The sequence below is a fragment of the Jatropha curcas genome, chromosome 4 (assembly GCF_041381405.1).
Source record: "Jatropha curcas cultivar XTBG-Jc1 chromosome 4, XTBG_Jcur_1.0, whole genome shotgun sequence".
NCBI classification, from domain to species: domain Eukaryota; kingdom Viridiplantae; phylum Streptophyta; class Magnoliopsida; order Malpighiales; family Euphorbiaceae; genus Jatropha; species Jatropha curcas.
In genome coordinates this window covers 1,862,096-1,885,619 of record NC_143154.1, presented here as the reverse complement: position 1 = coordinate 1,885,619, position 23,524 = coordinate 1,862,096, and the positions used below count along the sequence as shown (strand labels likewise).

The following is a 23,524-nucleotide window of genomic DNA, read 5'->3' as shown; positions in this document are numbered from 1 at the left end:
CATTTTTCAACTATTCAATAAGTGTTTAATCAAATTCAATTTTATAACTTGAAGTGTTCAATAAATTAATTAAAGTGTTAAATAGGTTAAATTAAAAGTTAAAAGTGCTATAAGATATTTTTGTAAAAGTACGGGATGAATTTATGTATTGAACTCTTTTTAGATCGGCATATTTCCTTCGCTACACATAAATCAACAAAATGATAGAAAAGGGGGGGCAGAAATGCAAACAACTTATCCACTTGACTGGGGGATTTTACTTCAAATTTTATTCTCTACAAATTTTCTCTATATTTCAAAATAATAGGAAATAAGGATACCTAGGCTTTTTTATTATTATTTTTTTATTTTCCTTCCTATAAAATTTTCCAACTATACATGTAAGGTTTGGAATTCTATAGAAAATTAATTTTTTAAAAATTTACAATGTTCTATATTCTGTGTATTAATAATTTCATGGACTGCAAATAATGCCATGATACAACTAATAAAGTTAGGAGTTTATACCCTTATAATAACATCCTCTTCTTAAATTGAAGCTAAAAAAGTTAATTAACTGTTAGAAAAGTGATCACTGTAGCTTTATCCAGAGGTTAATGATGCAAAAATTTCAATATAAAATAAAAAATTACCCAACAATAAATAAAAGAAAAAATTTTATTTACCCCATAAATTATAATTTTCTTTTTTTGAAACGAGAAAAAAAAAGGTTAAATCCTGGACTCCTATCCTTTTCCAAACTGCAGTGAAATATATTTAATTAAAACTATTAGACAGTGTTGCCTTAATGTAGAAGGCAAATGAAGTAAAATTCGTATCCTTGTAAATGATTTTAACAAATAACACCAATAATACTAATATCACTAAGAAGAAAATACATTTTAAATCTAGAAGAAGCAAGAACATTATCAACCTCTGCTTCAAGAGCAAGTCTAACCAGTTCATTTGTAACCGAATTTCCTGTCTCTGTTCTGCCTGCAAGATCATTGCTGCCACTTCCTTCCTAACAGCCTCCTGAGCACAAGTATGAGCACCATCAGCGTTGCTGGGGATCACTGGCTCTTATACAGACCGGCAGTGGGTTTCAGTTCAAGAAAGAGAATGAATCCAAAAAGAAAAAAGAAACTACCAGAAAATTCTCATTAAGCTTGTAGAAAATACAAGAATGAATACAATTACAATGGAAGAATGCTTTTATATCAGATTACAGTGAATTCTAGATGAATCTAACAACCAATTCAATTAACAACTTCTGTAAATTGTGTAACCGCTTATAACACCTTAACAAACTCAACCTGGGGTGGTTCTTCATTGACTCAGCTAATCTTCATATGAAATGCGGTTTCACCAACGCTCTAAATTTCTTGTTTCATTAATAAAACTGAAATAGGAGGTAATGCAAATTCAGGAGATTGTGGAACTTGCTCTACCATTAGAACTGATGGAGAAGAATTGATGGAGAAGTCATATCATTTGAAAAAAAGAGAAAGTCTTTATTATCAACCCATGAAATCTCTTATGGCATCTGAATATTATTGCACGTATGAGTCATTAAATTTTCTCCAATATCCCAAAAATTTTTTTTCCAATTTATGATTAAGACATCGAAATATTACCATTTTATAATTAACTTAATTAAATGTATATTGCATAAATATACAATTAATTTATCATGGTGCAAAATGTGTGATATTATCATTCACAGTTAATTTTCCTCAATCATTTGACATAATAAATACATGAAAAATTCTCAATGAATAATGTTGTAGTCATTTGATATATATATGTATATATTTATTTAGAATTTTGTTTTGAGAATAATAAGTTTAGAACGACAAAAATGTGTGATTAATATTTTTATATGATTTTTATTTTAAAGTAAATTATTTTAATTTTAAGTATTTCTTTTCTTTTCTTTTTATTTTTATAAGGCTCCTCGTTGAAATTTTTGGAAGTCATTGGATCATTTTCCTCCTTGAAGAAGTTTCTCTCTTCATGATCAAGTTAGTTTATATATACTTGATATCGTATTTGGTAAGCCATAATCATACAACATAATAACGATTATATTGCATAATCGTGATTACACTCCATTACATTACTGCTCACTAAATATAACCGATGTTGACAATTTCAACAGCAATACGATAAATGTATTTATGAATAATATTAATATCATTCTTAGCAAGAAACTGTGAGCTTGTATTAGAAATTAAAAAATGGAAAGGTTAAAAACTCTCTTTGTAGAAACTTCCAAAAAAAAAAAATAATTAAGAATTAAAAATAAGACTAAAAAACATGTAAGTTAGGCTAAATACGGTGGAAAACAATTACAATAAAGTTCGAAAACGATTTAATTTTTCAATATTAAAAAATTAGTGGAGAAAAAGGAAAAAAGAACTGGTGAATGTTTAGAACATTAAACAAAAGTTGAACCAACAAGAACAGCAGTTGTGCTTTTGTATTCACAAGATTCATTAGTCTAAGTAGGCTGCATTTGTTACAAGAACTTTTAAAGTTTTCAAACAAAATCTTTATCATCTTCTTCTAACAGAAATGATCATCATCACCATTGTCATGCTGAAAATAAAAATGAAGTGGAAGCAACTCATTCCTAGATATTTCATTACTGCTAGATTGTAGAGTAGAGACTCATTACTATGACGGCCACCAGTTAGTCTCCTTCGGCCAAGTCAGTCTAAAGCAAGTAAGGGTTTCTGCAATCTTCTAGGTTTCGGTAATTTCTGCAAACAAATAAGTGAAAATTTGAACTGCAATCTTTTATTTTTCAGAAAGTTATTTTTTAAAAATAAACAAAGGCTAAAAAATAAGATTTTAATTTTGTAAAAGAAATTTAAAGGCAATAAAAAATACTATTTTTTATTTTTTATGTTGCATAAGAAATTTCAAGGCAATAAAAAATACTATAGCTTCAAGTTTAACTGATTAAACTGATGATGAAGAGTTCCCACTTCCCAGCCCAGTCTCTGTATCCAGACGTCAACAGCCGACTTGACCAATGCTAATTTTTACTTTTCCAAGGAAAATGGAGAGCAAAAAGTAAACATAAGTTTGTGAACAAGAAATTTCATACTTCCAGAAATATGCAACAAATTTCATGACAGACCGTAAAAAATATTTTAAAATATGTGCTTTGTTTTTTCTGCATTCTATAATTACCTTTTTTTTTTTCTTTGCTAAATATTTTTTAAATTAATTTTTTATTATATATTATCTACGGTTTTTCTTTCTTTTTCTTTTATAATCTAACATATAATAATAAATAATACTTCCTCCGTCCCAAAATATAAATTATTTTTGAGTGATTATTTTGTCCGAAATATAAGTCATTGTCGTTTTGAGTATCAAAATATAAATCGTTTTTAAGTGATTATTTTGTTCCAAAATATAAGTGGTTTTGAGTATTTTAAGGAGTAATAAATGATGTTTTTCCAATGTTACCCTTATTTATGGTAAATATAATAACTACATGTAACTCTTGGTTTAAAATAAAAGATAATTTGATCAACTTACTCTTGATTTTGTTATAATTTAGAAAAATTAAGTACTTCCTTAATCCTTCTGAAAAAATCTTAAACGACTTATATTGTATTTTGGGATAGAGGGAATATAACTTTGAATGATATATCTCTATAAAGCTTGCTGACTATCAATTATTTAATTAAGAATTATCAAGGAAATGGTTTTTTAATACTATCTCCGTTTTCATAATATTTGTCACGTTTGAGAAAATGGTTTGTTCCAAAATACTTGTCACATTTATGGTTTCAAAAAATAATAAATATTTTTTTTTCTTATGTTTTCCATTTATATATGACCAATAATTATTATTTTAATTTAATAGTTTTCTTAGAAAATTAATATTAAATAAAGTTAATATAATCAATTTACTCAATAATTTATTATAATTTAGATAAATTTATTATTTTCGTAAAGAATATGAAATTTCAAACGTAAGAAGAGATAGTAATAAAGATAAGAACTACCAAGTAGACATTGATTTTTGTGGTTACTGTTATTGAAATTGTGTACAGTATTTTAACCGTTGCTTTCAAATTACTTGGTTAAAAATGAAATCGATACTCTTCTTTCTTGTGTTATGAAATCGATACTCTTTCTTGGTATTATATTTTTTGGAATAGATAGAATGTACTACCTCCGTTCTAAAATATAAGTCATTTAAAATTTTTACATAAGAATTAAAAAAATAATTAATTTTCTAAATTATAACAAAACCAAGGTTAATTTGATCAAATTATCTTTTATCTCAAAATCATAATTATTTATGAAAGTATTTATTGTATTTAATGTAAATAAATGTAACATTAAAAAAACATCATTTATTGCTCTTTAAAATATTTAAAACTACTTATATTTTGAAACAAAATAATAATTCAAAAATAATTTATATTTTGAAACAGAAAGAGTATTATATTAAAATAGCATAACCACTGAATGAATCTAAAACAACCACCTCAAGGTGTTTCATGGCATTGTTTCTTTGGCGTAGTTCAAACTTTTAACAAGTTTTAAATCCAACAATCTGCATATAGAAATGAAATGATTATGACGAAAATTGATACATTCAAGTTCCATTTTTTATTACAGAAAATGGGGCAGGACTTGAAAAGAGTATGCATTATCACTCATTTCTCTGCCTAAGTTTTTAATCTACAAAAAGCTTAAAGCTTCAAATAAAAAAAATCATACTCTTCCATCTCCAAATAATTAAGGAACCTACCTACATTATTGCTTCTCCGAAGCGCTAGCAGAACAAAGGTAATTATGCAGCATTTTCCTTCGCAATCTTATCTGCCTTGGCAATAACTTCTTCGATGCCGCCAACCATGTAAAATGACTGCTCAGGAAGATCATCATATTTCCCATCCAAGACTCCCTTCAAATTGGGAACATCATAAAATGTTTAGGCTAAATAAATTGGAGAAAAAGGAAAACGTAAACAATATCATAAGTAAATATACCAATCAATTATTCAATATGCATGAAATTCTAGTAAGGTTGAAAACTAGTTGAATTGTTGATGGCTAAATGAGGGCCAAATGTTAAGTAGGGGCTGGATAGCTCTGAAGTGAAATATATTACCCTCCAGCTCAAGACGACAAATGTAACAGTCCTAGAACTAAATGTTGTTAAGCATTAGCAAGTTCAATGCAAGAACTCGCCAGTCCTTCAAATTATCTATTGAAAGTTGGTAAATTCAAACAAAAATCACGTAATGAAACAAGTTCAGAAAGGTTTCAAGAGAAAATGAGAAGTGATGCTTTCTGAAGGATTCAGAAAAGACGCACGGCAAAGGAAAAAATATAATCACCTGGAAACTAGTGATGCTTTCTTTCAATTCAACATATTTTCCGGGGGCACCAGTAAACACTTCTGCAACATGGAAAGGCTGGCTCAAGAATCTTTGAATTTTGCGAGCACGGGCAACAGTCAATTTGTCATCTTCACTAAGTTCATCCATCCCTAGAATAGCAATGATGTCTTGCAGATTCTTATAGTTTTGGAGGACTTTCTGGACGCCACGAGCAGTATTGTAGTGTTCTTCTCCCAAGATATGAGGAGACAGCATGCGAGAAGTAGAATCCAAGGGATCAACAGCAGGATAAATACCAAGCTCGGAAATCTGCTCAAGAAGCGAAAGCAGAGATTTTTATAATAAAGAAAATAGTAAAACGATTTCTTATTAAACGTAAAATAAATAAATACATAAAAAAGGCCAGTCCAGGAGGAAGCATACTTGACGTGACAGCACTGTTGTGGCATCAAGATGGGCAAAAGTGGTTGCAGGAGCAGGATCTGTCAAGTCATCAGCAGGCACATAAATAGCCTGCACAGATGTAATGGAACCCTTCTTTGTTGTAGTAATACGCTCTTGAAGGCCTCCAAGATCTGTTGCCAAGGTAGGTTGGTAGCCGACAGCAGAAGGAATACGGCCAAGCAAAGCAGACACCTCTGAGTTAGCCTGCAAAATGAGAAGGAATATTCAAAATGAACCACTTAGCAAATTAGCTTAATGATTAGATCCCCATAATCCAACAATTAATAAAACAAACACAAATGAAAAGCCTACTTGGGTAAAGCGGAAAATGTTATCAATGAAGAGAAGCACATCTTGTCCTTCGGCATCCCTGAAATGTTCAGCCACAGTCAATCCAGTGAGTCCAACACGAGCACGGGCACCAGGAGGCTCATTCATTTGACCATAGACAAGAGCGCACTTGCTGTCACTCTGAAATACAAAGGAATGTTGCAAACAATAAATAACACTCTTTTGATTTATCTTTTCCTTCTTTCATTTTTTGCAAAGAAATTAGGAAATTACATATATGTTTGATAACAGAATAAGAAAACAAAATCAAAAAATACAAGTACTCCATGATCGATTACAAAAAGAAAATTGAAGCAAATTAACCTGCTTCTCTCCGAGCTTAATGACACCACTTTCAATCATTTCCCTGTATAGGTCATTACCCTCTCGAGTACGTTCACCCACACCAGCAAACACAGAGAAACCACCTGAAAAGGGGGAAAATGGGAAAAAAAAAAATCCATTAAATTGCAAACCAACAACTTCAACATAGGAGCAGTTTAAATGCACTTGGACGAAACCAACCATGAGCCTTAGCAACATTGTTGATAAGTTCCATAATTAGCACTGTCTTTCCCACACCAGCACCACCAAAGAGCCCGATCTTACCACCTCTTTGGTAAGGTGCAAGGAGATCAACAACCTAGAAAAAAAATATGCAAAACAAACACAATTAATCAATAAAACTTCTAACTTGTATCCTCAATGAACAAAACACATTAGGAATTGAACTTCTATAGATACAACATACTTTTTTATGGTTGTAAAGATTTATGACTTTCTATAGATAAGTAGTGTCTTTTTCCTTATTTATGTAAAAAAAAAAAAGAGGAAAGAAATTGACCAACTAACAATTCCCTTTACCAAGAAATGGCATAAATCATTCTTCATAATAATCCATTAAACCGCATGGACAACATTATATCACCTTTAAATGAAATTGACTTCTTTGCTTTCCAAGGGATCTCGTTTTAATGCTTTTGTAGGTAAAAGAGCAGCTCATATACCTTAATACCAGTAACAAGAATCTGTTGTTCAGTTGCCTGCTCAACAAATGCTGGAGCTTCTCTATGAATGGGTAAAAAGTGCTCGGTTTCTGATAACAAAGAATCAGAACAATTAAAGAATTAGTCCCTGCACATAAAATTTATAAAACCAATGTTACATGTAAGAGGTCTAGCTTCTTACTGATTTCACCCTTCTCATCAATGGGCTCTCCAATAACATTCATGATGCGTCCAAGGGTAGCCCTACCAACAGGCACCTATAGATAAAATAAATCAACTTCTTTTAATACTGCAACATTAAGCACACAAGATGTTCAAAGCAGGAAGCAAATCAGAATGCCATATCATGGTGAATGAGGACAACGATTGCATTATAACGATCCATTCAGTCAAATATGCAGTAAATCGACAATTTTTACAAAATTAACTAAATTCAATAAATAAGAAGTTGAATCATAACATTGAAGAACAGTCAAACAAGCAATGTCTCCAAAAGAAAGCTATCTCATTCACAAAGTGCATTCCCAAAGCTTCAAGTTAGATGAATCGCATAATATTTCAAATTTATAATATTTCAATAACTACAAATTTAAATTTACAAAATAATCTCAAAGTTGGCATTTTTATTTGATTTAACCAAAACCCATTGAAGAGAATAATCGAACAACAGAATGATAAGAATTCAACAAAATATCCTACAAATTTCAATCCACATTATAAGCAAACACCAAAAACAGCAATACCCAAATTCAAATAATATATATACGTGTATATGTATATATATATATATATATATATATATATATATATAAAGAAGGATATGAAGAAGCTTATAACTTACAGTGATAGGAGAGCCAGTATTTAAAACCCTCTGTCCTCTCACGAGTCCTTCGGTCCCATCCATAGCAATAGTTCTCACCATATTCTCACCCAAATGTTGTGCCACTTCCAACACCAATCTGATCGAGTTATCCATCACTTCTAACGCCGTCAATATTGGAGGCAATCCTTCATCGAATCGCACATCTACGACGGCTCCGATGACCTGGCACACTTGCCCGATCGCTCCTTTTCCGGTGAACTCATCGAATATCTTACCACTAGATCCACCAACAGCGGTGGTGGGAGATGAAGTGGGTTTCGTAGGAGAAGATGATGGCGCGGCGGCGGACGTGGAGAAGTAAGTGGCGCGTGAGAGAAGAGCAGGGAGAGGGCGAGTAAGAGGGGATTTCGAGTGGTTGGAGTGTGAGGATCTGGTGGAACGACGGAGAGAAGAGCGAAGGAGACTGGAGAGAAGCTTGCGAGACGACATCTTTTACGGGGATTTGATTTGATCGGAGAATGTGAGAGTTTTGATGGAGCTAGAGAGTGGACATTGGAGACTTTAACTGCTTTCTACTATCAGATTCTGAAAGAGAGCTAATTTTTGGCCGGACCCGGTTATGAAATTCGGGTCGTGTTATTTTGTACGATTTTGATTTGTTTTTTTAAATAAAAAGAGAAAAGTCGATAAAAATTTATTATGTACGTTAATAAAATTATAAATCTTTTTTTCAGAATTTCAATTTTAAAACTATTAAATTATAAAGTTTTCAAATAATACTGCAAGTAAGTAAATAATTCCATTTAAAAAAAAAAGTAAATAATTCAATTTTCAAATATTAACTAATTATATACACGAGTGCATTTGTGTCACGACCCGTTTCCGTGGGCCGGACCGGCACTAGGGCCCAGGTAAGCTTAAGGCTCCCGAGGCCCGTAGTAAGCCTGAAACGCTAGAAACTATTATCTCGATATGAAATTTCAACATTCAGCCCATATGATTAAGAAAGATAAACCTCAATATTTTATTAAATCTCGGCCCAAATTTATCTGCTACAACATTCCACAGTTCGGGCCTAATTAACAATGCATCACATAATTATCTCATCTGTAATAATAAACGATTAAAAGTATACAAATCTTACAACTGCGGAGTCACTAACTGTTAGTATACATAGCAAAATAATTATGAAACTAGGAAAAATTCTTTATTGCCCTGCGCCGAAGAAACATAGCCTAAATCGGGTTAAAGGAAAAACCTACTTCCTGAAAAATCAAACAAGACATGTGAGTTTTCTAAGGAGTAATAATTATTGCAAAACACACGCAGTCACACAAATGCGTACACATATTAATCTAGTCATTCGACTAGTTATATGCTCACGCAGCCAGTCACACAAATGGCATATCACCAGCACTCACAATCATAAACATCTTCATATAATCACATCACGTGGAAATTAGTCAGTGGCGCCACCTGAAACCCCAACGAGCCGTCCTCACACATGGCTCGCCCTCTCATACATGTGCACCAGGGAGCCGATCCCCCATACGGCCAACTGGTCTAATCCTCACTGACCAGTCCTCTCATTATATTTCCATTCTCTCTTTTCTTTTCCATACCAACAGGAGGCAACCCGGTGGTCTCCATCCAATCTAGATCATCAAGTGCTCACAACAGGAGGCCACCCTGCGGGCTACAATCAAATCTAGATTATCAGGTGCGCAACAACAAGAAGCCATTCCTGTGGTTTTCCACATAATCCATATCATCAGGTGCACACGGGGGCGCCGATCTCCCATTTTCCCGGCCGACGGTCAAATATCATATAACATTCGGATCCATATCACAGACCGTCCTCACAGACCCACGGTGGTCCACTTCATCCCAATTCCACACAAACAAAGCATAGCATTATCACAACACAATTTATCAAACATTGCAATCAAATGCAGACATATCAATCAATTAAACATCGTAATGCAATGCACAATTAAACATCCAAAATCAATGCAAATAAGTAAATAAATAGTATTAGCATTAATCAACAATAATAAAATAAATAACAATAATAACAATAATAATGAAAATAATAAATAAATATGTAAGTAATTAAATGAATAATAAAGATAGTAAATTAATCAGAGCACTATATTTATTATGTACCAAATTATAGAACTAATCTAAATAAACTTTTTAATTATGTTGTTAATTAAAATTTAGTCTAAATTTTTATCAAAATTTCGGCAGCACCTCCCCTAAAAAAATTGAACTATCTACCTGCTCACATATCACAATATCATTATATCTTTATCAATCAATGCACACAGCCCATCCGTCGGGCAATCAATCAATTTAAAATCCCATCCTCCTTCCAAAACAACAATCATGTTCTAATGATAATAGCAATCATTCTTTACTTCATATAATTATAACTAGCTTTAATAGCTAGTTATCAAACAAATGAAAGCTTTTAATACATATGTAATCGAATAAAACTTATATCATTAAGTTAATTTCAATTACTTTCATTTGATAGTTTCGTAGTGTCTAACTATTATAGTACTCTTTATCAAGCTTTCATTTCTTCATTCTTGCTTAAAGATGACAACCACAGATTTATACTTTTATTAAATTTAAATTAGCTACTAAGAACAAATGCTTTAATTAAACTAACATTTAATGAATACCTCTACTAAGAAATCTAATTTACGACTAAAAAGTATACCGACTGATTAATTCTTAACGAGAATTAGATTACTACTTCAAATATTCCATATCAAGCAATAATCCATGATTTTCTCTAACTAGAAGCTGCCATTATATCAAAGAAACCTTGAGTTATTGATTAAACTCATACATCGTATGCTACTTAACCCATTTCCCACCAAGAACTTAATTTATAACTTGGTTTGCATTATACGGCAATAATTGTTCAGCTAATTAGTTAAAATGGCATGCTGCCATTTCAGGTTTCTCAATTCTTTCGCCATTCCAATTTATAGTTCAATTTAAACGGTACAGTCAAGGTTCTTTTATAATATACCAAGATTTCAGCCAACGACCAAAAATACCTACTATCGTACTAACGAGTCATCATTTCCTTACCAAAAATTTCATAATGAATTCAACAATCTAGCTATTCTATATGTGAATTCTTATTTCCATGTCAAGTCTTCTAATTATAATTATAATTCATGTAAATTTTATTTGTCGATGGTTTAACTAATTTGCAATTACATTATTCTAAAATCCTAAACTAATTAACTGATCATGTTCGCTATCGCAATCACGCACACTAATCAATCTAATTTATATACAAAAGATTATAAATGTCTATATATATTTAAGCTATTCCAATAATTTAATTTTTTATTATTCAATTCAATCTACTTAATAACTCAATTAAATTCTTTAATCAATTAGTTCTTTATATGCGAAAAAAATTGATAATTTAGTCTTAGAACGTACCAATTGAGAATCGGGCGACGATTCCATGATCAGCGCGGAGAGAAGAGAGTTCTGTCTCTCGGAGCCTCGCAGGAGTGTCGCCGGACCGCCGCTGTCGCCGCCGTCCATGGTGGCCGGAAAATGAAAGCTGCCCAGAAACTTGCATCGATCATACTATTCGGCTCAAAATTCACCAAGGGCTCCATTTTCGACATTAGTTGGGTGAGATCGATCCTCAAAGTGGCCGGATCGAGCTTGGCAGTGGTGTAATACCACTATCGTCGCCGCCGCCAAAAAAAAAAAAAAATCCAGGACAAACGGCTCCAGCTCACCCGTGTTCAGCGCTCGTCGTCGATGGAGGAGAAAGCTGGAGTCGACTGCCGGAGAATCGAGCTAGAGACGCGACGCGATTTCCGTCCACGAGCTCGCTGGTTTTCTGCAGTTGCTGGGTACGTAGGAACGGAAGAGAGACAGGGGACCGAAACCGCTGCAGCGAGGAGGTGACGGCGAGGAGGCTAGCTTGATCGGTTCCGGTGGCTGGAATGGGGAGGGAAGGACGAGGAGGTCGCGCGCGATGGCGCTGGCGCAAGGAAGAAGAAGGGAAAAAAGAGAAAAGAAAGAAAAAAAAGAAAAAGAAAAAGAAAAAAAAAGAGAAAAAAAAATCTTGGGCTTCTAGACCATTCCGGTTCGATTCGAACCGGTTTGGTCTAATTTCAATGATTCAGCTCGACTTGCTTGGTTTTCGAGTTTTTCGCTTGGTTTTCGAAAAATCGAATTGGTTTACGGGTCCAGCTTAGCAATAATAAAATACTAGCTGGTATAATTTCATTGGTTGAAATAAAAATTTAGTTTTTTTAAATGAAAATTCTACGAAATTAAATTTTCGGGTCGTTTCAATTTGCTTTTAAAGTTAGAATAAATGAATTTCATAAATTTTTATGCTTTGAATGAAAAATAATACAGATTTAAATTCTGTAGAATTGGGTATTGTTCAATTCAAATTCTACTAAAATTGATGAAATTTATAAATAAATTTCACAAAATTGAATCATTGAAATATTTATCGACAAAGTTACCCTTTACTACAAACTCAACTATTTTTCGTGATGAATATAAATTTAAAATAATTATTATGGTGAATATTAGTGTTTATATAATTAATTGATTAGCATGGGACATTAGTTTATTTATTATATGAAATTTATGATCTATATTTTAATAAAAAAATGACAAATTATTATATTATATATAATAGATATAATTGGTGTTTGTTATTCATTTTTGTTAAATAATTATGTCAATTGTATTATAAAAAATAAAGAAAAAAAACATTTATATAAAGAAAAAAAAACACAATCTTGATTTGAAATATCTGATCGAGTTGACAGAGCATAATATTTGTGTCACAGGTGATGTATACTCCACTTGGTGGCTATTCATCTTCACTGTTCGACTCCATGATCTTTCTACAAGTTCAATTTGATTACTTTCAAATTTATTCCTTTTATTGAAAATGAGATATGTATTTCTTTCTACATAACTATCCAAATAATAAAATAGTTAGATAAAATCACCATAATAGTGATAACAATAGCTCAGAATTAAATCTGAGAACAAAATATCTAGATATAGGCAATAATAATTCAGATTTATAAACACATTTAAGGATTATTTGCAAAAAAAAAAAAAAAAAAAAAAAGGAAAGGGGTGACTATCAGTCGGAATTCACGATGGTCACCGAGAAGAAAAAAAAGAGAGATTTTAAATTTTAGGTTTTTAGAAAAAGAGTGAGAAACTAAAGTTATTATTAAAAAATATTTATTTACTAAAAGAGATTATACGGAAAGTTATTAAAAAAACATGAAAATTAATTATAAAACGTAAACTAAAAGATATGTGGTGATTTTTATAAAATCAATTTGGTATTTAAATAAAAAAAAGCAACTATTTAAATAAAAAATAAAAGCAACTAATATATAATAAAAATTTTAGAATCAGTATGTTGAAGATAATATAAATGATATATTTCATATTTAAATAGCTATTTTAAAGAAAGAAATAAATATATTAATTTTTTTAATAAAATATTACAGTGCAAGATATATAACTAAAAAAATATTTTACTGTGTGTATTTATTTACGATCTAAATAAGAATCTAATTATATTTTTAATCTAAATAAAAAAAACTAAACAATTATAAAAAATAGCATATTACGCAACCTGATAAAAAAAAACTAGTAAACGAAAAAGTGTCTCGGATTGGATAGTTGGATTAACTATCGATTACAAGTTAACCGGTTAGACCGACCGGTCTGATTTGTTTTTCATAACATTGGTTTTTTCACTCTGCTTTCGCGGGGGCTACCACACGTTACACAACATCTCCATTTACATCATGCCCCTAAAACGAAGGAAGTCCACGTCAGCATACTTTAAATACCCATTTCTCCGTTTCTTGTCCAAACGGTCACCCGCAGTCAACCCCGCCACTCTTCTCATGGAATTGAACAACGACCAGAACAACTTATCCCCTTCCTCCTCCACCACCTCCACCCCCTCCGCTTTCCGTCCTATTGCCACCGTCGCCGCCGCCACCACCACCACCACCACCACTACTGATCCCATGCAATCCTGGTGGGAGTCCGTCTCCAAAGCTCGCGCCCGCATCCTCTCACTCTCTTCCCTCCTTCCTTCCGATCCATCCTCTTCCTTTTCTCTTTCTTCTCTCGCTGACTCCGACCGGCCTGCCCTTTCCTTCCTCTCCTCATTCGAAGCTTATACACTATTTTCCTCTGCTCTTTCTTCTCCTTCCTCTGGTTCTGGCTCTGATCCTCTCTGTCAATGGCTTTACGAGACCTACCTTTCCTCTGACCCTCATCTCCGTCTTATTGTTCTCGCATTTCTTCCACTTCTCTTAGGCTTATACCTCTCTCGGATCCACTCATCGGAAACTACTTCTACTCCTTCTCTCGCCGGCTTTGAGGCTGTTCTTCTTGCCATTTACTCTTCCGAGGCAAAATCACGCGCCGGCAAGCCAGTACTTGTCCAGGTTCCTGATCTTTCACAGCCCTCGCTTTACCACAGTCCTCGAAACAAGCAAAATTCACATGGACTTAATAGTTCTAAGCAGTCTGTTGGGGTTTTGTCGCCGCCGCTGGAGCCGCAGATCGCGGTGAAATCTACAAAACGACCGGTCATTGTTGGTGTTACACTTGATTGTTATTTCAAGCAGATCTCTCAGATGCCGAGCTGGTCTAAGGTTGAATTGTGTAAATACGCGAGCGATTGGGCTGGTCAAGATTGTGCTTGTAAAGATAAATTTGATGTTGACAAAGAAATTGCAATTGAAAATGGAAATGGAAGGAGTGGTGGATACTTTTTGGAGGATAGGAACTTGAGTAATGGCTATGGCAATAATGGGCATGAGATTGATGATGTTGTGGAGGAAATGGAGAAATTGGGGATTGAAAGAGATGTTACAGTGGATTCAGAGTCAAGGGGGGTGAGGATTCCATTGCCTTGGGAGATTTTGCAGCCATTGTTAAGGATCCTGGGACATTGTTTGTTGGGCCCAATGAATCCGGAAGACGTTAAGGATGCCTCATCTGTGGCAGTTAGGCGACTGTATGCAAGGGGGTCTCATGATTTGGCACCACAAGTTTTATTGGCAACAAGGAGCCTTATTCAGCTTGATAAGAGATCTCGGGAGGCTGCAAAGGCCGCAGCAGCAGCTGCCAATGCTAACACGCCCAGTAAAGCTAAGAAACCAGAAGTTCTTTTGGTTTCTAAATGAGTGATTTGCTTGGCAGGTAATGCAGATTCTCGATTAGTTGTATGCAACGTTGTTTTGTATCAGATGTGCTAGTGCTTAACTATATCAATGTATGATAATATTTTCTTTTATTCCTTCCACAGTTACATGAACTCACCATTTATTGGATTTTTGGCAATAGAATATTTTTCTTTTGAGTTATTACAGCACAACATGTTGAGAGCTAAACATTATTATTGAAAAAGGGAATCATCTTTGTCCTTGGGATTGTAATATTGTTTTGTGTGGTAATTTATATTAGTAAGATCAATCACATATTTCATTGGAAGAGTTCATATCAGGCATCTTCTTTGCTTAAAGAGGGTCCTGCGGATTGTATTCTACATTTTTCCATGAATTGTCATTCTCAAGATTCTAACTTATAACAAGCTTTTACAGCCTTTGACATATATTGCTATACTGGGAAAGTCTTCTTCCCTTCTAATGTTTTAGAGATTTTATTGGGGGCTTATATTGGTATCTTGACTTAAATAATAAAACAATTAGTTATAGATAACTTTTATAGAATGTAAAAATTGCTTTTGTTATTTCTGAAATGCATTAGTAAAAAGAAAGGGAAAGAAATTTCTCCTCTAAATACAAGTTTGCTTTGTAAATGTAATAGCTCAAAGATTAGCATTTCCTTTTTGTCTTCTGATGACTTGTTAGGTAAATTTGGGTAATCAGTCTTCCCCCCCTCCCTTTCTCTTTCTCCTTCCCTCCCTCTCTTCCTTCCTTTTTTAGCATATGCAAACTTATTGCCTACTGGTCTTGAATTACGTCCTATCAAATTTGAATGTTTGTTTAATAATGAGCAAACTGTTGTATCTAGCTGACATCTTTCCTATTTATTTTGCCTTTTGGTTAACCGGATAATTTACTTTTTGATAGTTGAGAACTGATGTGATGCAAGAATGCCCTAATCATTTCCAATTTTAGCTATTCCCATTGACTTTTCTCACTAACTAACAAGAATTAATAGCAAAGGCAACGCTAGCAGCAAGTCTCTGCTCTCTCTTCATACCTTCCTAGTAGTTGAAAGCTATTATCCTGTAGAGCTTTCACCTTTTCTATGCGGTTCCGCCTTTTCTATGCAAAATCTAGTGGCTGAATAGAATGGGGGAAGTAGTTGTATATTGTATTCAATTTGACATGCTCTTCTTGCTTTAGTCTTTTGTTTTTCTTTTACTTGTGTAGTAAGAGCACAAACCAGACAGCCAAACCTGTAAATCTGTTGGAAAAATGCTATTGTTGGGCTAATCTCTTTTAGAAAGAGATAGGGGTAGTTGGTCTCATAGTTTTTGGTTTGAAAATGCTAAAAGCCTCACAAGGTTCTGGTTTCAAACTTTATTTTGAAAATAAGCATTGGCTGTACATAAAGCTTCTAATAAGGACTAATAAGGTTACTCGAGGAGACCTCCAGGTGGATGTTTTAGTTTAGAGGTCTTCGTCTCCTCATTAAGCAAGTAATATTAAGTTTCATGTGAGAAGAGCAGAGTTTAAAATTTCATAAATTATCAGCAGTTTATGTATTGGATTCAGCTCACCAGGACATGCAAGATTTTGACAATATTTAGTAGAATTATTCATTTGAGTTATTATGCTAATTCTGAAACAGTGTACATGATGGTAGCAACTGATTCAATCCAATTTGGTTACATGGTTTCTGAATTTGTTATTTAAAACCTTGGATGAGAACAGAATTGTAAATGCTTTCATTGAGCTTTTATGTGGAAGCATTAGGGTAAATTTATATACTCGATGGCCTTTGGATCCTACTGCAAATATTCCTAATATAGCTTGAAATGATGTGGAAGTTTGGGGTAATTATTAATGTATCATTCATCATTGCTCAAGTGAACTTAGGTACGTTGCCACCCGTTTGGAGAGGATTCATCATTCTACTTTGTTTCTAGGCATATAAAAGAAAATAATCCAGTTCCTCTTTTTGTCTGTTAAAATTGTTAATTTATGAAAGCTGGCCAAGATTAATATTTGGAAGCTTAGGAACAAAAGCTGGCCAAGAATAAAATTGAAATCTGAAATCTGCACAAAGTTTAGGATTTATGAGGCCATTAGCTTTCTTGTCTTTTCCTTCCTTTTTAAAGGAATCCCACATTTGAGCCCCTTTTGATGCAGAGTTGTGTTCTTTAAGTGAAGCCTTATATGAGCAAGTTTGAATACTTAAAACACATTTCTCTCTTCCTTGTGAACCAAATAGATGTAGAGCAGAGCTTGTTCATTGGTTGACTGTTAAAGGTTTAATCAAAGCTTCTATCTGCGGTCAGACTTTGGAGGTTTGTCATTTAAAAAATGACTTAATGGTTGATGCAGGTACCATCTGATCTGAAGCAATGTTGTTCGGGTGATGCACGAAAAATTGTTCTATACTTTCTTTAGAGATGTGAAAGTATATTGATTGAATTGTGTTTTGAAATGAACAAAAGTTATAGTTGCATAATTGAAAAATAAATATGGAAAATTGGAGTGAGGTTCTAAACAGAGAGTTTGAAGTGAATGTGCCAATTTCAATGCAATATTGAAATGGCCGTTAAACACTTCTGTTAATGATAAATCTTTGGAAAGGCTATGCATTCTCTTATCATCTTTTTTTAACTAGCATGTTTATTGAGACCCTTAAATTCCTAGTCAAAACACTTCGAAACTGTTGGTTTTTCTGAAATCTCTGTGATAATGTACCTTGTTTTCACTTTATATTTTTCCTGTATGTAACTCGAGTCTCGAGGTGATCTGAGTCTACATAGGTTATTGTTTGCTGGCTCACATAGGTTTCATGAAGTATTGGACACGTTTTAATTATGAGTTGTAGTTGGTGGTTTTTTGCAACCAGTTTTATGTTCCTTCTTTGAGGTGGAGTTGATGAAATTTTAAACAGCTTGTCGAGTGGGAATGCTGTCTGAGTGGTACCGGTCACTCTTCCTGGTTGTTCTAAGAGAATCAAAGCATACACCAAAAGAAGAAAATGGTTTCACAATCAGAATTCCGATAACAAGTTGGGAAGTTGGTAAATGACTATACATCGTTCTATTCAGCTGTTGTAATTACCATATTTAGGATGTGAACTGTGACCATGTTTGATAAGCCGTAGTGGAATACAATATACTACTTCTGTTTCACAATACTGGTCACATTTAAGAAAATAGTTTGTTCTAAAGTACTTGTCACATTTGTAGTTTCAATGAGTAATAAATGTTTTTTTCCATGTTTACACTCTGTATATGACCAATAATTATTATTTTAATTTAATGGTTTTTTTAGAGAATTAATATTAAATTAAGGGTAATATAGTCAATTTACTCGATAGTTTATTTTAACTTAGACACATTTAATGATTTTCTTAAAGAATGTAAAATTCTAAACATGACAAGTATTATGAAAAATAGGTAATAATATTTATACTAGAAAAATGCATTTGATTATATATTTTGCTAGAGGTTCCATACATATGCTCTGAATATTAAGTGCATTAATTGCTGTCATGTTGTATCTATGGTTTGTGAATGTTTGTCTTCGAGCTTGAGTTTGCACCTCTGTTTTTAATTTTGCTGTTCCCTTGTTCTCTTGAAATGATGATATACAGTGTTTGGTATAATGAACACAGATTTCATTTCCTTTGCAAATAAATTTTATTAAAAATTTTTTATTTATAAATGAACTTTCGAGGTTTAGATTAGACAAAGATGAATATGTAATTTTTCTATCTGTATTTAGCTTGTATTCTTCTTAAGATGTAGCATTTATCGGCAAATTCTATCAATTTTGGTAGAATTTCACCAAATACGGTCAATTCTATAAAATTAAAATTTCAAATTTCAAATAAACATTTATTTATATCAAGCACTCCAAATGTAAATTTACAAAAGAATTTGTTAAAATTTTATGGAATGCGTTCAGCGTATGAGAATAGAGAGGACGAGATATAAGTTGAAGATAGCTCTTTCCATTTTGTGAGGGGAAGGTAGGGGCACCATTCAATTAGTCAAATCGAACCAAATTGAATTAGGTAGCTTAGTTTTGATTTATTTAAATATATTTTTATAATATCTAAATTTTAAAATTAAATAGTATAATAATCGATGAAACTGATTAAATTGGTCTGATTCGATTTTTTTAAATCAAACTTGCTATTTTAGACTTAAATTTCATTTGTTTCTAAAAAATAACTTATCTTTGAAAAATGTTTTCATTTTCCTTGGAAAGACTTATTTAAATTTGGAAAATGTTTTTCTTTTTCTTAGAAAGACTTATTTTCTGTTGTTTCGTTACAATTTGAAAAATAATATTAGAATAATACAAAAAAAAAAAAAAGCAAATTATAAAAATTACCAGCAGTAATAGCTGATAAATTTATAAGGATATAATAAATTTATCAGACAGAAAAATATACTCTTAAAAATGAAAAGTCATTTTCTTTAATTTTCCTTTGATTCCTTGACCAGAAAAATATTTTCCATTGGACTTATTTTTTTGAATATCCCAAACAATAAAAAATTATGAAAAATATTTTCTTGCACATTACTTCACAGAAACAAATGAAGCCTTAAAATAATTTCAGCTATTATATAGTAATTGATTCAAAAACCAAAAACCAAACGATTTTATATCCAAACCAAGAATCAATTTCGGTTTGATTCAATTTTTGGTCAGAAACTGAGAATTGCTCATGCTTAAGGGAATTTGTAACATCGGATGAATAACAGAAGCAAGAGATTGAAGTTACTAAGAAAACAAAACTCTCTTATTGGCCGGTTCGATTCGAGTCATCTAATTGCCGTGTGCGAGAGGCAGCAACACACGCACTCACAACAAATAATAACAGACATCAGCCAAAACATTAGATGTTCTGTTTATTATTGAATTCGAGTACCGGCACTATCCAAGTACCAGCTTGCCTAATTCACAAATAAAGATATTCTGCAAACAAGAATTATGACCAAAAGATTTTTTTTTGGGAAAAATAAATACAGAAACCATGGAAATTATAATAGATTCTAATCTCCAAATATTGGACATAGATCATCCGAGGTGAGACAACTGTTCAAGCCAACTCATCATGCAACAACCTGTCCAAAGAGCCTCTTGCGGATCTGCAATAAGCAGCAAATATGGTTTTAGTAATTGCCATGCTAAAAATAAAATGAAGATTTCAAATGTGCTAGCCAAATATTTCAAGTTTAGATTGATGCAATTCATACTATACAGTAAGCTGTCCGAAGAATTAAAATGACACGATTTATGCCATTTGATTGGCCATTTAAAAAATTACTAAAAAGATTTGCTTACACGAGAACTTTAAAATGCTGAAATACATTAGTTTTCAGTTTTCAATTAATTCTGTGTTCCCACATGTAACTGTTATATGCCCCGAAACATTTTTAGTGAAAAGGCAACTAATTTGATGCTCAAGACCAAAATGACAAAAACACCAACCAAACAACCAAGTCCCGCTATCAGACCCTACAAAGCATACGTGCAAAAGAAAGCAAAAGAATGAGAGCTGTTCTCCCAGATTAATGAACCCAAAGATAGATAGAGCTTTTGGAACAAGCTCCAAATATCACAAACATAGAAAATTAAAAGATGACTGCCACACTAGTTCTCCCCCTTCATATAATTATCCATTGATAAACTTGCTCTTGGATTTAGCAGGACAAAAAACCAAAGAACGTGGCATTTCATGTGTGTTGCCAAAATAGATCAAATTGTCAAAAGCAATTGAGTTGCACCAAGTAGGAGGCCCTTTTTTTCACACTTTCAATAGCGACTTGCAAGCATAATTGTTCTATTTCTTCTCTTTATTGTTCCTTTCTTTTTAATACAAATACATTCCTTAGTTTCAAAAACCAAGAGCTAGTGCTATTATAACCACCATAAGAGTGCTAAGAACAACAATAAAATCAAGAAATAACAATAATAACAACAGTTTAAATGGAGCATACCTCAGGAAGCTTGTTACGGAAGACAACATCCAAGCGAGCATCAAGAGTATTCTCAAACACAATTTTCCCATCTCGAGAAGCCAGCACCACACCACCAGAACTAAAGGATAAAAGAAGTTATACTTGTCATTCTTTCAATAAAGATGTTCTCAAAAAAACCCAGGATTTTCCAAAAAATCAAACGAACCAATTTCAAACCTTAGACTCAGTGGCTACCTAGTCTACAACCATATGAAATATGATAGAAGAAGACAATGGTAAATCCTAAAAAGAATCATTTTACTAGGTTAAACACCAACTTAGAACAAACAATAGATAATTTCCTAGAAACCCCTCCATAAACGGCAACTAATATTTGAATAAGTAACTCTGTATACTTTAGGGCTTAAGGATGAGAAAGTGAAAAAATTACCAGTAAGGACCATGGGCATTATGATGGCTTGGAGCAGGTGGAAGATAGACATGATTGTCAACTATGATTTCTGGAGCATGAACATTTACTTTTCCTGCATATTCCTGCCTGGCTGAATCGAGGACAGACTCCACCAAAAGCAGGTCGTCCTTCCGGCAACGCAACAAGACAGAAGGCTCTTTCAATCTAAGCAAACTCTGCCACAAAGAAGTCCAGATTCTTGTTAAAATTCTTCAACCAAAAAAATAAAAATAAAAATAAAAAGAACTGCCAGCATTCTTATTGAGCATATACTGGTAACAATTTGTTTAATCAAAACTAAAAAGTTACTGTATATCTTGAAGAATGAAACTGGGCACAATACTAAAATGTTCAAAATTCAAATGACATCAGGCTGTCATGACGGTGCCAGATTACCATTGACATGTAAGGATTTACTTTAGTTTCTATACAAAGACAGTTCCATTAGTTTGAAATAGTTGGATACGAAACTCTCTTAACCCATTGAGATGACGTAGAAAATCAACTCAGTTATTAACCGACCTGAACTATCAGATCTTTCAGAAGCTTTTTGTACACATGATGATCACGGCTCACATTCAGAAGATCCTTTGCTGCTGCCTCTTTCATGCCATTAACCACATCATCTTGGGCTTGAAGAACTTTAATTCGAGAAGCATTAAGCTGCATGGAGTACTCACTGCGAAAAATCAATACCATAGCGTTTATATACCATTTTGAAAAAGGGCAGCCTTCTACTAATTTTCAAATCAAATTGACAGAAAAGGAGGAATAGCTATACATATTATCGGAAATATACCACAATTTCAAAAACTCATCTGATTAGGTTCTTATTATTCAACCGTGAAAACAGAATCATATTTTCATTAAATGTATAAAAATTTACATGTAGAGTTGAATTACACATATTGAAGGTGGATTCTACTCGTATAAATTCAACAGGAATATGGCTGATCTAATAGATTATGAGATACACACAAAAACACATCAATTTCAAGACTGAAAGGAATTCCCTGATCAGCTTCGCTGATCACAAACAACAAAACATAGCCACCATAATGCCACATCTAAAACTCATCAATTAGCACTCAATTTGCAACTCAACAAGTACATAATAATAGCAAAACGACATAAAAGCAAAAATCTACCAACTATAGATCAAAAAGAAGAGAAAAATTACATCTTCTTTCGAACTTCAACTTGCTTCTCTTTACGCTCATACTCCTGCCTGATCTTCTTCTTCTCTGCCTCTACCAGCTGCAACTTCTCAATATTGAATTCCTACGCAAAAATCAAATCGAATCAAATAAATGCGATGAAATAATGAAAGCAAATGAATCAGTCCGATAATCAATTATCAGACGAAAAATGAAAATCTTAAAAAAATTGTAATTGTTGTTGTTAGTGGAAATTGGACATTACTTCTTCAGCAGAAACGGAGATCTCATTGGCTTTCTCTTCGGCTTCCTGGCGGATAAATCTGACCATCTGCTGGATCTGCTTGGAGACATCTGCGTCGTTCATTTTCGCCGATTGTCGATTGATCAGATAAGGAAAATAGGGGTTTAGAGATGAAGAGATTTTGTCTCAGAGAGAAAGAGACTGAGCGTGTGATGGCAAGAGGAGAGTCGACAGAAGAAGAAGATGATGATGAAAGAAGGAAATTTCTATATGGCATCAACAGATTACCGATCCTGCCCCACCAATATTTAACATTTAGTTGCCACGTACCCACGTTACTTAGGGCATATGAGTTTACCTTTTGCAGCCGGTTAATAGCCGGTTATTTTCATATTTATTAGTATTATAATTTTAGAGTGATGTTATTATAGTAGCATAAATGGTTAATTCCAGAGCTAAAAATTTAGACTAAATTACCCTTTTAATTTATTTTTCTTTTGGTTTCATT

General features: G+C 33.0%; 3 protein-coding genes and 1 long non-coding RNA gene across 7 annotated transcripts; 1 reads left to right on the top strand and 3 right to left on the bottom strand.

Annotated features, from left to right (window-relative positions):
- Positions 1-4,569: 4,569 nt before the first annotated feature.
- Positions 4,570-8,584, bottom strand: LOC105629123 (ATP synthase subunit beta, mitochondrial). The gene is made up of 9 exons (XM_012210648.4): positions 7,979-8,584; positions 7,319-7,394; positions 7,138-7,226; positions 6,656-6,773; positions 6,455-6,558; positions 6,113-6,271; positions 5,780-6,004; positions 5,354-5,665; positions 4,570-4,918 (listed from the first exon to the last, which is right to left on the bottom strand). Exons 1-9 carry the CDS (start codon positions 8,447-8,449, stop codon positions 4,805-4,807), a joined length of 1,668 nt encoding a protein of 555 aa, XP_012066038.1. The 5' UTR covers positions 8,450-8,584; the 3' UTR covers positions 4,570-4,804.
- Positions 8,585-8,960: 376 nt separating this feature from the next.
- On the bottom strand, positions 8,961-11,979 carry LOC149496642 (uncharacterized). The gene is made up of 2 exons (XR_016320440.1): positions 11,432-11,979; positions 8,961-9,225 (listed from the first exon to the last, which is right to left on the bottom strand). It is a non-coding gene; the product is annotated as an uncharacterized LOC149496642 (long non-coding RNA).
- A 1,879-nt stretch (positions 11,980-13,858) lies between these two features.
- LOC105629130 (uncharacterized) lies at positions 13,859-18,505 on the top strand. Of its 4 annotated transcripts, none has more exons than XM_012210661.3 (2): positions 13,859-15,220; positions 18,119-18,505. In XM_012210661.3, the coding sequence occupies exon 1, from the start codon at positions 13,909-13,911 to the stop codon at positions 15,202-15,204; it is 1,296 nt and encodes a 431-aa protein (XP_012066051.3). In that variant the 5' UTR covers positions 13,859-13,908; the 3' UTR covers positions 15,205-15,220; positions 18,119-18,505. The 4 variants fall into 4 exon arrangements, with proteins under 4 accessions (XP_012066051.3, XP_037493623.2, XP_089576849.1 ...); XM_037637695.2 differs by having other exon boundaries at positions 18,074-18,505; XM_089720723.1 differs by having other exon boundaries at positions 18,053-18,505.
- A 1,560-nt stretch (positions 18,506-20,065) lies between these two features.
- On the bottom strand, positions 20,066-23,271 carry LOC105629139 (V-type proton ATPase subunit E). The gene is made up of 6 exons (XM_012210671.4): positions 23,038-23,271; positions 22,796-22,896; positions 22,138-22,294; positions 21,595-21,791; positions 21,183-21,282; positions 20,066-20,330 (listed from the first exon to the last, which is right to left on the bottom strand). The coding sequence occupies exons 1-6, from the start codon at positions 23,137-23,139 to the stop codon at positions 20,295-20,297; spliced, it is 693 nt and encodes a 230-aa protein (XP_012066061.1). The 5' UTR covers positions 23,140-23,271; the 3' UTR covers positions 20,066-20,294.
- Between the last annotated feature and the right edge of the window lie 253 nt (positions 23,272-23,524).

Coding starts and splice junctions, on each gene's coding strand:
- LOC105629123 (XM_012210648.4), bottom strand. CDS start 8,449: ATGTCGTCTCGCAAGCTTCTCTCCAGTCTCCTTCGCTCTTCTCTCCGT. Junction 7,227..7,318: donor TGATGAGAAGGGTGAAATCA/GTAAGAAGCTAG, acceptor CTTTGTTATCAG/AAACCGAGCACTTTTTACCC. Junction 6,005..6,112: donor ACATTTTCCGCTTTACCCAA/GTAGGCTTTTCA, acceptor CTCATTTTGCAG/GCTAACTCAGAGGTGTCTGC.
- LOC105629130 (XM_012210661.3), top strand. CDS start 13,909: ATGGAATTGAACAACGACCAGAACAACTTATCCCCTTCCTCCTCCACC.
- LOC105629139 (XM_012210671.4), bottom strand. CDS start 23,139: ATGAACGACGCAGATGTCTCCAAGCAGATCCAGCAGATGGTCAGATTT. Junction 22,897..23,037: donor TCTCCGTTTCTGCTGAAGAA/GTAATGTCCAAT, acceptor ATTTTTGCGTAG/GAATTCAATATTGAGAAGTT. Junction 21,792..22,137: donor TGAAAGATCTGATAGTTCAG/GTCGGTTAATAA, acceptor TCTTTGTGGCAG/AGTTTGCTTAGATTGAAAGA.